Below are 14,239 nucleotides of genomic sequence, written 5' to 3'. Positions count from 1 at the left end.
CTTGGTAAAAGAGCAGTGGGGAGAAGAGTTGGGTCTTCTTGATCCCAGACCAAAAGAGGGGCCCTTGGTACCCACTGGGGGTTGTAGCTTTGGGGCTTGCTGACATAAGGTCCTTCTGGTTCTGCTGTTTCCATTCTCATCATGATAAAACAGAAGAAGCAGTCAGGTCGGGTTTGCTGAATTCACAGGGTCCACTGGGCCTACTGGGAAAAATTCATATTCAAAGCAGATTTTCTTCCCATGTTTCAAAGCAAACTTTCCTTCTTCTACACTGACCCCTCTTACCTTGCCAATAACTGATTCCTTCTCTTCCTATTCTGTATCTATACACACTTCAGAGACTGTCTCTATCTTGGGAAATATTATGGATAAGACCAAGGCAGCTGTCACTTAGAGAATTTTAAAAGTAAGATTTTTGTTAACTTTAGCTACCTGGTATGTGGGGGTTGGGGACAAGAGATCAATGTGGAGAGCAAAGACCTCTGAGAGAACCAAAGATTGAACCCAAAGCCCAATCAGAAATATCTATACACATGGTTCCATAGAAGAGTGCAATAGAATGTAAATGCGACAAGTGTAATTTTAAGTGGTCTTGAAATGACATTTAAAAAGATAAAAAGAAAAAACAAGCAACAGATTAAATTATCTTTAATGATCTTTTTAACTTAACCCTGTATGTCTAAAATAATACCATTTCAACATGCAACCTATGTGAGAATTAATATCTAGGTGTAGTGGCGCATGTCTGTATTTTCAGTTTCCCAACTACTCAGGAGACTAGGGAGGCTAAGGCAAGAGGATTATAAATTCAAAGCCAACCTGGGCCGTTAGTGAACCTGGCTTAAAATAAACAGTAAGCCAAGCCTGATGGCACACATCTGTAATCCCAGCTGTTTGGGAGGCTAAGGCAGGAGGATCATAATTCAAGGCTAGCCTCAATAATTTAGCGAGGCTCAAGCAACTTAGCAAGACCCTGTCTGAAAAATAAAAAGTAAAAAAAAAAGGGCTGAGGATGTAGCTCAGTGGTAAAGTGCTTCTAGGTTCAATTCCTGGTACATACCTACATACATAAGCTTTGGATGTTGCTCAGTGATAAAGTGCCCCTGAATTCAATCCCTAGAACATATATAAATACATATATACAAACACACATAAGTCTGGGATGTAGCTCAGTGGTATAATGTCCCTCAGTTCAATTCCCAGTACTGGGGGAAAAAAAAGTTTTGTTTACATTTTTCTTTTTGCACTACTCTTCAGAAGTAATATGTATTTTGCATCTGCAGTACATTTCAATTTGCATTAGCCACATTTCAAGTGCTCAGTAGCCACATATATCTAGTGGCTACCATATTGGATAGTGTATATAGGAGGCCTTGGCCTAGAATGAATCTATGTGTGTTACATCATTTTAACAATTTATTTTCTGGTTTCACAGCCACCGATATGTTCATTGTTTTTTACAAAGAGAAGTGTGAAATTTATGTGGACAAAGTTGAAGATTTCTATCAAGTATTACTGAGATAATACCGTGTTCTAGTACAGGAAACCTGGGAAATACACATAATTAGAAACCTTAGGCTACACATCTCCATGATGACCTCTTCCATTTCCACACTTGGGAGCCTATAAAAGGCTTGGGGCACTTGTGGCTTCAGCTAGGTGTACCCCGTCACCTCTCACTGGGATTACAACTTCTGTAGGTCTGTGGGTTTCTCTTCTGGTTTGTGGGGCTGAGTTGGAGCTGGAACCTTGGAGCTGGCAAGGCTCAATCTTGCTTAGGTCCTAGCTGTGTCTATTGTTATCTGAGCAGTGTGGCTTGTTATTTTGTTAAGTTTTTGTTTTTGTTTTTTTGAGGTGCTGGTGATTGAATCCAGGGTCTTACACCGGCTAAGCAAATGCTCTTTCAGTGAGCTACATCCCCCACCCAGCCCTGTTTTGTAAAACTTTAATTTTGGATTCTCTTGGAATAGACCACTCTAGGGACACCCACTGGAGGCAAGGGTGGCACAGCGTATGGGTCAGCTATCTGAACTGCAGCATGTAGATGCCAGGCAGCAGAAAACACAACCAAACCCCAAATGCCCAAAGCAAGCACTCCCTTTGCCTTTTTCTGTTTGAGTTTCTCTTGCAAAGGTAGAAAAATGACCAGAGCTGAGGGTGAGTTGTGTGAGGGGGTAGCTGTCATGTAACCAGTGTGCATTGTTCTCATGTAAAACAGTCAATCCATGACTGCCTGTGACAGAGTTTTGTTTTTCTCTTTATTCCTCTTTTAGGCCGAGGAATCCTGTAAATGTAATGGCTGGAAAAACCCCAACCCCTCTCCCACTCCGCCCAGAGCCGATCTGCAGCAAATCATTGTCAGTCTAACGGAATCCTGCCGGAGTTGTAGCCATGCCCTAGGTGAGTTCTGAAATCTTTGAGGTTTGAAACTGGCAATTTCGTTGTTGCCTGACAGTCCTAACTTAATGGATTCTGTGGATTGACCAAACTTGAATGCTCTTGACTTCTGTGAGGCCAACAACAAAAGAGTCTCTCTCGTCTCCTGAGCTTGCTTCCTGGGAGAGACAGTCCCTGCACTGTTGGCATCGATTCCTTATTTGTCTCTCCTCCCTTTCAGCATGAGCTGGTTGCACGGAAGGATTGCCAAATAATGTGAAACATGGCAACTGAGTTATTTAGAATAAATAATGTGTAACATGTCCTGATTCGTTCTGATGGGGGGGCCTGAGGGTCTGTGAGCCCTGGGTTGAAACCTCAGCTAACTGGTTATTTTCTGATTCTCTGAACTTTCAGAGGGTGCTTCATTTTATCTGCATGTACCTTTGTTTCCTGTATTTCCTAGTACTTTCTTTATTAGGGTTGCCCTTCATTGTGCTTGTTGAATGTTTACTTGTCTTTTCCTTTTCAACTTTTTTATCTGTCTCTGTAAGATAATCGTTGTCAGTGTGGCAAGATAAGCTTTGCTGTAGTTACTCAACAGGACAGATAATCTGTTACTCTGTGTCCTAATACTAGTTTTAGGATAATTCTTTTGAAGAGGAGTTACTGGGGATTGAACCCAGCGTTTCTCATATGCTAAGCACACACTCTATTGCTGAAGTACATCCCCAGCTGTAGGATTTAAAAAAAATTTTTTTAACCATGCAACAATGTCTTCTATTATGTATACTTTTTAAAAATTATTTCAATATGTCCAGACATAGTCAAAAATAAGCATGCTGTTTAACATATTGAAAATTGCAAATATAATCATTGCCTAAAGAAGGGAAAAATTATTCCCCAATACCTGCTTAATTGGGAGGCCAGTTCATCTGCTGACCTCTAAGAACATGGAGATGAACATGATAGACAGACTGTCCCCCATCTGCACCTTCATTTACCACCATTTGATAACCATTCTTTTGGCCTGGATCAGCAGCACATTTCTTGCCAACAATCATTAAATGTCCGTGAAGACTTTCATCATCATCTTCTGCTGCAGAAATCTGAACTGTATGTGAGGTTTTAATTTGCACTCAGTTGGAGTACAAAAAAATGTGTTGTTGCTTGAGGGGAAATGTCATGGAAGGCAAGACACTGGTCATCTTCAGAAATGATTTTGACCCAGATTTCCTTGCGGATGATATTCCTGAAGATGGTGTTGTCCCCAGGCCGGGTGACCTGAGTCTTGGTGATCTCATCTGCCATCTCGGCCTCCCTCCCATTCTGCTAAAAAATGCTTTGACATTATATTTTGTTTGAGTAGGTAACTTTTGGAGTTGTGGGGGAATTGAACCTGGCTACTCACACATGCTGGGCACGGGCTTTACCTCTGAGGTGGTACACCCCCAGCCCAAATAGAAAAAAATTAGTGGGCACTCAGATTATTCTGGATATTAAAATTCCACTTTGCAAAGGGTCTTGGGACATTATTCCTTCTTTTCTACCTTCAGTTATCCATTCTCCCAAATACTGTAAATTCAACTTCCTGTTTGGTATTACAAGGACATAGCTCTGGGCAGAACATGTGCACTAAGGTCCTTGCTCCTTCCATCTGGCTATTTATAAGTAGGTGGCTTCTTTTGTTATCCTCATTATCTGGACAGCTTCCCGCTGATCTAAATGGTGCAGCGCCAACCCCCAAGGATAGCATGGTGTTATGTTGAGTCTGAGGTTTTATTTTGTATTCAGTTGGAGTGTATTTCAATACTTGCAGAGCAAAAAAATAGGTAGCCTGATCTTCTCAGGAAGTCATGGCACTGGGGGTAACTCCTGGAAAAGGAAATAGAGGACACAGAGCTCACAAAAGAAATAAACACACTCATAATTACACCATTGTGTTGATTGTACTATTGTCCTAAAGGTAAGACCCAATTTCTTTTTTAAAATCTCTTTCACTCTCTTTCACTCTTTTTTGAGGCAGGGTCTTGCTATGTTGCCAGGCTCACTTCAAACTCTTGAGTTCAAGCAATCCTCCTGCCTCAGCCTCCCACCTTGTTTGCCCCCTAGTAACTCTAGTCCAAGCTCTAGCCTGGATTTGTTTTTTTTTTTTTTTTTTTTTTTTTTAATAGCAAGTACAAAAGAAAAATCTAAAAGTTACAGAACTATCTTATAATTCGCAGATTTTATAATCTGTCCATGAGTGAATGATATTTGGTATCATCTCAGGAAATATGCAATAAAAAAAACTGGACTTAAGAAATTCTTAAACCCTGGACTTGAACTGTATTTGGTATTGATTGGGAAATCCTATTATCTCACATCAATTAACATTTAAAAACAAGATCTTCTTTCTTTTGTAGCTGAGCAGATTGTCTCCCTTCTGTGCTTATAAACACACATGAATGCCGGAAGGCAGAAACAGTGTGTCATAAAAAACAGCCAACTTTGTTTTCTTTTATATTCTTAACAAGCTTTGAAAACAAATGTCCTTATTTGCCAATATATAATCAAGATGAAGAATTGAAAAAAAATACATGTTCTTTGACTTGGCAAATCCATGCCTGAAATTTATCCTACATATAAATTAAGATGTGCCCTCAAATAAAGTGAAAAGCAGTTACTCTTGCCTTATTTATGATATTAAAATGCTGTGAACAACCTAAACATCCCAGAGTAGAAGATAATTGGTTGCATTATGGAAACTGCTATTATAAAATTTAATATGAAAAATTTTTACTTTCCCACATGGAAAGACAGTATTAGCATAGATTCAGGTCATGGGGCTGTGGATATAGCTCAGTAGAGGGTTTGCCCAGCATGGGCAAGGCTCTGGGTTGAATCCTCAGCACCATTGACAAAACAAACAGCAAACAAAACAAGTCATAAGGCTGCTTGATTACAAGTTTTATAATTTAAGACAAAATTATAGGATGTACCACCCTGAGTGAAAATTCTGGCTGTTCAACCAATAGCCGTAAGGGCACATTACTTCAATCTGCCTGAATCTGTGTATTTTCAGCTGTGAAATGGGTCATACCTACCTCATAGGATCATCTTGTGGATTAAATGATGTAACAGATGGAAACCTTTTATATATTTTTGGTGCTGGGGTTTGAACCCAGGGACACTTAACCATTGAGCCACATCTCCAGCCCTTTTGAGACAGAATCTCACCAAGTTGCGTAGGACCTTGTTAAGTGTCTGAGACTATCCTTGAATTTGTCATCTTCTTGCCTCAGCCTCCTGAGTGACTGGGATTACAGGCATGTGCCACTGTACCTGGCCACAGGTAAAATTTTTAGAAGAGTGCCTGGCACACAAATACATGACTATTAGCTACTATTAGGTAGCTAAAGACTATTAGGTACATGACTATTAGGTAGCAATATTTCAACACTATCAGGATTCTTCTACTTCAAACAGCAGATGTAAACTTGTCTAATAAAAAAACAGTTTTGTTTTTGTTTTTGTTTTTTGTTTTTTTTGGTACCAGGGATTGAACCCAGGGGGCGCTTAAGCACTGAACCACATCCCCAGCCCAGCTCTTTTGTATATATATTTTATTTAGAGACAGGGTCTCACTGAGTTGCTTAGGGCCTTGCTAAATTGCCAAGGCTGGCTTTGAACTTGCAATCTTCTTATCTCAGCCTCTCAAATTGCTGGGATTACAGGCATGCGCCTGGCTAGAAAAAGGTTTTCATAACCAGGGTACTGGTTGCTCCCAGACACTGAAAACAATGAGCAAATCAGTTACTGTCTGGTTCAGGGATAGTGCCTGTCATCTACCCAAATGTAATTCTGCCTTTAGAATTAACTACACAGAGGGTGATCCTGTCTCAAATTGCAGGGTGCTGCTTCAAGAACACTACTGATCCTTCATGAGGATAATCTCATTTTATTAGTTTAGAAAGCATAGCATTTTAAAGAAAACAATGAACTTTTAATTTTTTTTATTTAATTTATTTTTTAGTGCTAGGGATTGAACCCAAGGCCTTGTATATGCTAAATAAGCCCTCTACCACTGAGCCACATCCCCAGTCCTTTTTTTTTTTTTTTTTTAAATTATGAGACAGGGTCTCACTAAGTTGCTTAGGGCCTTGCTAAGTTGCTAAGCTTGACTTTGAACTTGGGATCTTCCTGCCTCAGCTTCCTGATAATGACTGGTCTTTCATTGTGTTCTATCTTCTGGGCTCACCTCAGTCACCTCATTAGGATAAGATCAATGTGATTAAAATGGGCTTATGATCACATCTCTCACTAAGGAAATGCAAGGGATTTAGCTCTCTGACAGGGACAGGGTACAAAAAGCCAAGTCTCTTTCATATTTTACCACAAACGTGTATTTTAATATATATGATCAGGAAAAGGTTTGGAAGGGTATATGTTGAGTTGGTAACAGGGGTACTGAATATAGGTATTAGGGTACTGGATGTAGGTATTAAAAATATTTTCCCCACTTTCTTCCTTCTTCCTCATTGTTTTCCTCTATTCTTAAAATGTTTGAGTGTGTGTGTGGGTGTGTGTGCGTGTGCTCATGTGCTGGGGATTTAACCTCAGGCCCTTGCACATGCCAAGCACATCCTCTACCATTGAGCCACACCCCCAACCCCAGTCTCCTTTCTTTACACTGAAATGTCTGCACATTTTCAAGTGCTCTTAGAGTTATTGCTGAAATGCCACAGTTCACTTATTACTCTTAGTGTAAGGAAACATTTTCAGAGATTATTCCCCCCACTTCCTACTTTAAAAATACTCTTTTATGAAAAATCTAAAACACATATGAAGATAGAATGACTAGTTTAATAAACTGCCTCTACTTATCAACCAGCTTTAATGATTATTAGCATTTGCCTACTGTGTTTTACCTAACTCTTCCTCCCTGTTTCCTTTATTTATTAATTTTTGGCTAGAGGGTTTTTTTCCCCCCTAGTTTCAGACATTTTGTCTTATCTTACTTCTTTTATTTTTACTTTTGCAGTACTGGGGATTGAACCCAGGGAACCTTTACCATCGAGCTACATCCCCAGCCCTCTCCCCACCTCCCTTTTTGAGACAGGAGCTCACTAAATTGCTGGGGCTGACCTTGAACTTGTGATCCTCCAGCCTCCACCTCCTGGGCAGCTGGGTTTGCAGATGTGCACCACCACGCCCAACTATAGATCACTTCTTAGTTGTTGCCAAGAAAGTAGAGGTTGTGGTCTGGTGAATCTTGTCAGGAATCGTGCAAGCCTGAATCCTGAGTACATCTCAGTTGGTGTACACTGTTCTGCTTTCACAGTCACTTTTCAGCATGGTTAATTTAGAAACCGCTACTCATGCTGGGTGTGGTGGTACACATCTATAATCCCAGCAGCTTGAAAGGCTGAGGCAGGAGGATAGCCAAGTTTGAGACCAGCTTCAGCAAATTAGCGAGGCCCTAAGCAACTTAGTGAGACCCTGTCTCAAAGTAAAATAAAAGGTCTGGGGATGTGGGTCAGTGGTAAAGCACTTCTGAGTTCAGTCCCTGGTGCAAAACAAAACAAAAAAACACCACAAAGTAAAAACCCCTCCAATCGTACATGTGTCAATAGGAAATGCTCTTGGACTTGTCGAAGCAAAACATTCTAGATTATCTGGTGTGCTGATTAGGCCTTGGGTATCTTTTTAACAAATTAATTAATTAATTAATGTGGTGCTGGGGATCAAACCCAGGGCCTTGTACATGTGAGGCAAGCACTTTACCAATTGAGCTATATCCCCATCCCCAGCCTTGGGTATCTTTTTTGTCTCAGCCATACATGTTCTTTTGACAGTGACTTCTGGTTTTATATAGTGTCTTTTTTTTTCTTCTGGGGATTGAATGGTGGGGGTGCTTAATCACTGAGCTACATTTCTATACTTTTCTTTTTATTTTGTATTTTGAGACAGGGTCTCAGCAAGTTGCTTAGGGCCTTGCCAAGTTGCTGAGGCTGTCTTTGAACTTGTGTTCCTCCTGCCTCAGCCTCCAGAGTTGCTGGGATTACAGGCATGTTCCACTGCGCCCAGCTTTACATAGTATTTTGGACAATTACTTTCATCCCAGGCATCTCTGACCTGCCATAATTTGACACTCCTCTGTGTCTGGGGAAGACACACGAGTAAGAGAGTCTGATCAAGTGCAAAGCAATTTCGATTGGCAATTAGGAAATAATTCTGGGTTTGGCTCCACAGGTTGCATATCACTCAGCCTTTTTGCAATTTAGTATCATCATCTACTGAATGAAGTGGTTGGTCTAGATTTGCTAGTATAATACAATAGCCTCTAACTACCTGGATTAATAATTATAGTCTATGGTAGTCTAGAATAAACTACTGGCATTACGAACTATTCTAGGGGATTCACTGAAATTATTTGATATTTTCAGATTGATACAAATTCAGTTTAAAAAAATTGACAAAGGATTCTAACAGAGCACTTCAATTAGGCCCAACATTTCTCCTCATTTTTAATATTAATAAAAATTCTAAGCCAGGGAGAGTGGTGCATTCCTGTAATCCTAGTGACTTGGGAGGCTGAGGCAGGAGGATTGTAAGTTTGAAGCCAGCCCCAGCAATTTAGGGAGACCCTGTCTCAAAAAATAAAAATGACTGAGAATGTAACTCAGTGGTAAAGTGCCCTTGGGTTCAGTCTCCAGTACTAAAAACCAACCAACAAACAAAACCCTCGTTATTTGGAATTGCTTATTTAAATAGGAACCTGTTTTTATGACCAAGAAAGCAGGAAACAAACCATGTGATCAAAACACCATTGGAATTTCTGTTGTTATTTTTGGAGTCCATTGTTAATGAACTGAACTAGAACAAACTGGTGATTAAATTCAACCAGTGATAATTTTTACAGGTTTTTTTCTTTTTTTTTTCCCCCTTCTGCTGCTGGGATGGAAACTGGGGCCTCTTGTGTGCCTGACACATGCTTACCACTGAGCTACACTCTTCCCACTTTTATATAGCTTTTATGCATAATTTTTACTATTTTTTTTTTTTTTTTTTTTTGCTCCTGTGATTGAACTCGGGCCCTTAACCACTGAGCCACATCCCCAGTATCCCCGCCACTTTTTACGTTTTTTTTCTTTTCCTTTTTTTGAGACATGGTCTTGCTAAATCCTCAGGGCCTCACACAGTTGCTGAGATTAGTCTTGAACTTGGGATCCTCCTTCCTCAGCCTCCTGAGTGGCTGGGATGACAGGCGTGTGCCACTGCGCCTGGCTTATGTAGAACTCTTCTTTTTTCATTACCTTCAATGTGGGAATTAATAATTCCTTATTATTATAGTTATCTGTTTATCTCTTGTTTACAGTTGTAACTTTCTGTAGAAAGGAGCTAGCTTTAATGATTAAACATATATCTGATTTCTTGAGCAGTATAAAGAGAATGTCAGTATTTTTCTCATGAACTATTTCAAACATTTATGTAATTTAGGCAGATTATTCGACTCAACACATTTTCTTTTCTATTCATCTTTTCTCCCCCGCCCCCTTTCTTTCTTTCTTATTGAATCCAGGGCACTGTACCACTGAGCTACATCTTTAGCCTTTTTTTATTTTTTTTATTTTGATACTGGGTCTTGCTAAGATTCCCAGGCTGACCTCAAACTTATGCTCTTTCTGCTTCGGCCTTGCTTCTCCTGTCTCAGAGTAGGTGGCATTACAGGCATGAGCCACCACATCCCACAACTCAACACTTTTTCTTTGGCCACACCACATTTGCATAGACCTCTAGCACTTGATCCCTCTCAGTTCCCCTTTACACATGTGCTGTGCAGATGACAAATGGTATTCCTCGGGGCTCAGCTGGCACACTGACAGAGCTACCTGAAGGAAGTCAGCGTTTTCCTCTTGGCTTGGTGTCCTCTACTGGCTAATGCAGTCTTGTAGATGCAGGTTTCAGCCTCATGGGGAGTTGTGAGAACAGGACAGCAGGATCTAGAGAACAGCTGTCCTGCTCACTTGATATCTTACTTCTCTCTTCCTCTGGTCACGTAGTCCTGGTCAAGTCTCCTTCCAACATCCCTTCAACCCTTCCTGAATTCAGGCTTTTCCTCATTATTCCTTGGCCCTATCTGCTGTAGCTCCTGGAGTTCCTATTTCTATTCCAGCATACTCAGCATTCCCAGGAAGTAGTGATTGAACCTGGTCAAGTTCTCCTGTTTTACCTCTCTGGGTTGCCCATTATCCTTAGTGAGGTTCAGTCTTCAGCTCAGCATGCAGATCCTTCATGTCTCTAACCCTCTAAGCCTATCCCCAATCGTCTGCATTGTGTTTTGGCTACCAGGCTTGTTCCACATTCTCTGTGGGTTCTTTAAACTTTCTCTATCTCTGTTTTGGATCTGGAGGCTCACACACCCTGTGATTCCTTTCTTTCATTTTTGGCGAGGGAATCCCCTTATCCTCCTAGTCTTTGTAGAGAGAACAAGGTCCTTGGAGCTGTTGTACTGTTTCATCTGATGTAATTTTAATTGTACACCCTTGTTGGAGGGCTGAACTGTGCTTAAGGGCTGACGTTTTCTCTAATTTAGCATATATTTGACATAATTTGGTTTATTCCCTTATTGAGAAATCACTGAAGTCAGTATTACTGAAAAGGGGACACTGGTTGCATTTATTTGCAGATGACCTTTCTTGGCGTTTAATCTGTACTTGTAGCCACAAGGCCATTCGTGGCTAATGAGTACTTGAATTGTGACTAGTTCAAATTCAAATGTGCTTCAGGTGTAAAATGCACACCAATTTTGAAGACTAAGTATGAAAAAAAGGTGTAACATATTAATAATGTTTTTAGACAAGTACCTGACAGAATGATACATTAGTAAAGTGCATTTTTTTTTGTCTAATTGTTTTGACTTTGTGTGTGTGTGTGTGTGTGTGTGTTGGGAATTAATCCCAGGACCTTGCACATGCTAAGTAAATGAAATGCTCTGCCACTGAGCTATCCCCCAAGTTTTTCTTTTATCTTTTTTTTTTTTTTTTATAACTGGTGGGTTATTTTTAAATTTCTAGATGTGGCTCTCATATTTCTATTGGACTGCTGCTCTTACTTTTAGACTGTTCTTTTTTCCATTCCATATCTATGTTATGAAAAGGAAACTTTTTTTTTTTTTTTTTTTTGGTACCAGGCATGAATCTAGGGGGTGCTTAACTGCTGAGCCAAATCCCTACCCCTTTTTTAATTTTTTTATTTTGAAGCAGAGTCTCACTAAATTGCTTAGGGCCTTGCCAAGTTGCTGAGGCTGACTTCGAACTTGGGATCCTTCTGCTTCAGCCTCCCTAGCTGTTGGGATTACAGGCGTGCACCACTGTGCCCAGAAAGGAAACCACTTTTAATTGATTACCCTTTTGTAGTTCATTCAGTAGGTTTTATTGTAGTCATTAATTTTAGCTCTTCTAGTCTTGACCCCAAGTTCCCATGAACAAAACATGTATTTGAGCAGCTTTCAAATCCTGTAGACACTGTGCCATTTGCTTCTGGTCCAAAGAAGCAGGGACATGTTCAATTCCTGCTCAACTGCTGCCCATGCACAATGCAGGGGCATGTGAGGACTGGCAGGCTGTCCTCATGAGAAGTGCAGGCCAGTGATACTTGGAGCCAGAGCTTAGTAAGGGTCATAGCACACAGTGACAATGCACTTCTTGTTCTCAGCAAGGCAACAGCTGCACTGTGATTCTTGGCAGCATATGTGTGGTGGGTCACCCTGTGGCACCCTGGGTGCTTGCAAGCCTGACATAGCACAAAGATGGGCCAGCGTACACCCTCCTGGAGAGTTGTAAACTAAGCAAAACCTCCTCCATTCCTGTAATTTACACCTTCACTTCTTCTGACCTTCCACATATACCCCGGGAGAACTGAGTCCTGCCAGGAGGAATGAGCCTATCTCCACGTCGAGGATTGACCTGTCTTGGGTAATTATATTGATGGATTGTAACAGGTTTTTGGAAGACCATTTGAAATAAAAGCTGGACTATCAAATTGGGTGGAAGATAGATTATTAAAAACATTTTTATTTGGAAATAATTTGAAACTTACATAATAATCACAAGGATAGTAATGAAGAATATTCCATATATCCTTTCCTTAGATTTAGCTATTGGTGGCATTTTATCTTGTTTTCTCTGCCATTTGTTCTCATTTATAAGCAGATATAAACACAATACCATTGCTTTTCCTGTACCACACGAGAATACATTGCATATATATCATAGTCCTTTTCCTCTCAATATTTTAATCTGCATTTCCTAGAAGTAAAGATATTCTTTTATATGATGTTAGTTCAGTTACCAATTGCAGTAATTTAACAATAATGTAATGCTTGTGTCTAATTATGGTTTGTATTCTAATTTTATCAGTTGACCCAAAAATGTCCTTCACAGCATATTTTCCTTTCTGTATTAAACATCAAGTCTAGAATTACATAGGTATTTCATTGTCATGTCTCTATATTCTTCTTTAATCTGGAATCCTTTCTCAGCTTTCAAATTAAAAAAAAAAATTTGTGATGTTGACATTTTCATGGAGAAACATTTAAATAAAAAAACTCATTAAAATGCTAGGTGATATTCATTTTTGTTATCTTTTGGTTATGTAGGAAAAACCTTTGCAGTGCCTTAAATGCCAAACAGATTTGACTTTCTACAAAATTAAAAATTTGTATACAGCCAAACTAAATCAATGAAACACAAACCTCAACAGAAATCTATAAGCATTTGCAATGAATAGAACAGACCAAAGGTTAGTATCTAAAATTCTTTTAAGGCAATAATGAAAAGAGCAACATACTAAAAGACCAAATTCAGGAACTGGACAGTGCTCAAGGGAACAAATGATAATGGCCTCTAATATGAAAAACAACTCCCAGGCCATTCTGGTGAATGCAGATCAAAGCATTGGGGACCTTCATTAATTTTCAAAAGATTGATTAAATTATTGGTAGTGAGTCTCCACTGTAGGCAAGAGTGTAGGTGAAGGGTTATTCTCTCATCTTGCTGAGACAGTGTACATGAGGGAGTGTTATATTAGGAAGCATACGTCAAATCTTAAAATAGCAGTGACCTCCAAGTCATGACTTCTGTTTCGGGTTAGTTGTTATGGAATTGTGCATTATAGTTTAGAGATTTTTATTTTAGTTTTTTTTTTTTTTTCCCCCTCTCCCCAGTACTAGGGATCCAACTCAGGACCTTGTGTGTGCTAGGCAAGCTCTACCATTGAGCTATATCCCCAACTCTTTTTATTTTATTTTACTCATTTATTTTTAAAAGGAGGAAAGACTTGTTTGGGCTCCTGGTTTCAGAGAATGGTCACTTGGCTTCATTGTTTTTAGGTCCAGTGGCGAGGCAGGACATCATGGTGCTCACCTCATGGAAACCAGGAAGCAAAGAGAGTCCTGTTTATTTTACTTTGGGACTGGGTCTTGCTAAATTGCTCAGGGTGACCCCGAACTTGTGATCCTCCTGCCTTAGCCTCCCAAGATACTGCACCATCATGCACAGGAGGGCACGTCCTTTTAAGAAAGCATGCATTTTAGTGCTAGGGTATAGCTTAGTGGTAGAGCACTTGCCTAGCATACATGAAGTCCTATATTTGATTCCCAGCACCACAAAACAGAACACCAACAAAACATGCTTTTTAGATAGTGGAAGAGTACTTACTTACATTAAAAAATCTTTAGAAAAGATTAAAAGGAGTGTTTTAATAAAGAGTGACCCTTTTTTGGTTTAATGTGAATTGATTATCAGTACAGATAATTGTTTAGTTTTGCAGTTAGAAAGAGGTACACCTAAGTTTTGACCCAGCATGGGGTTGAGTACAG

The 14,239-nt window shown here is 39.8% G+C and overlaps 2 protein-coding genes across 2 annotated transcripts in view; one reads left to right on the top strand and one right to left on the bottom strand.

The window, feature by feature from the left end:
- The window catches only part of Kat2b (lysine acetyltransferase 2B), a 101,377-nt gene that overhangs the window by 27,948 nt on the left and 59,190 nt on the right, over positions 1 to 14,239 (top strand). The window contains 1 exon segment of the mRNA XM_047531218.1: positions 2,274 to 2,400. Within this exon segment, the coding sequence (XP_047387174.1) occupies positions 2,274 to 2,400 (127 nt within the window).
- On the bottom strand, positions 3,291 to 3,687 carry LOC124968902 (adenosine 5'-monophosphoramidase HINT1-like). The gene is given in 2 exon segments (XM_047531726.1): positions 3,291 to 3,524; positions 3,526 to 3,687. Coding segments are annotated over 2 exon segments (396 nt in total).

This window comes from Sciurus carolinensis, chromosome 17 (genome assembly GCF_902686445.1).
Source record: "Sciurus carolinensis chromosome 17, mSciCar1.2, whole genome shotgun sequence".
NCBI lineage: Eukaryota > Metazoa > Chordata > Mammalia > Rodentia > Sciuridae > Sciurus > Sciurus carolinensis.
This window is presented reverse-complemented; position numbering and strand designations above follow the sequence as displayed.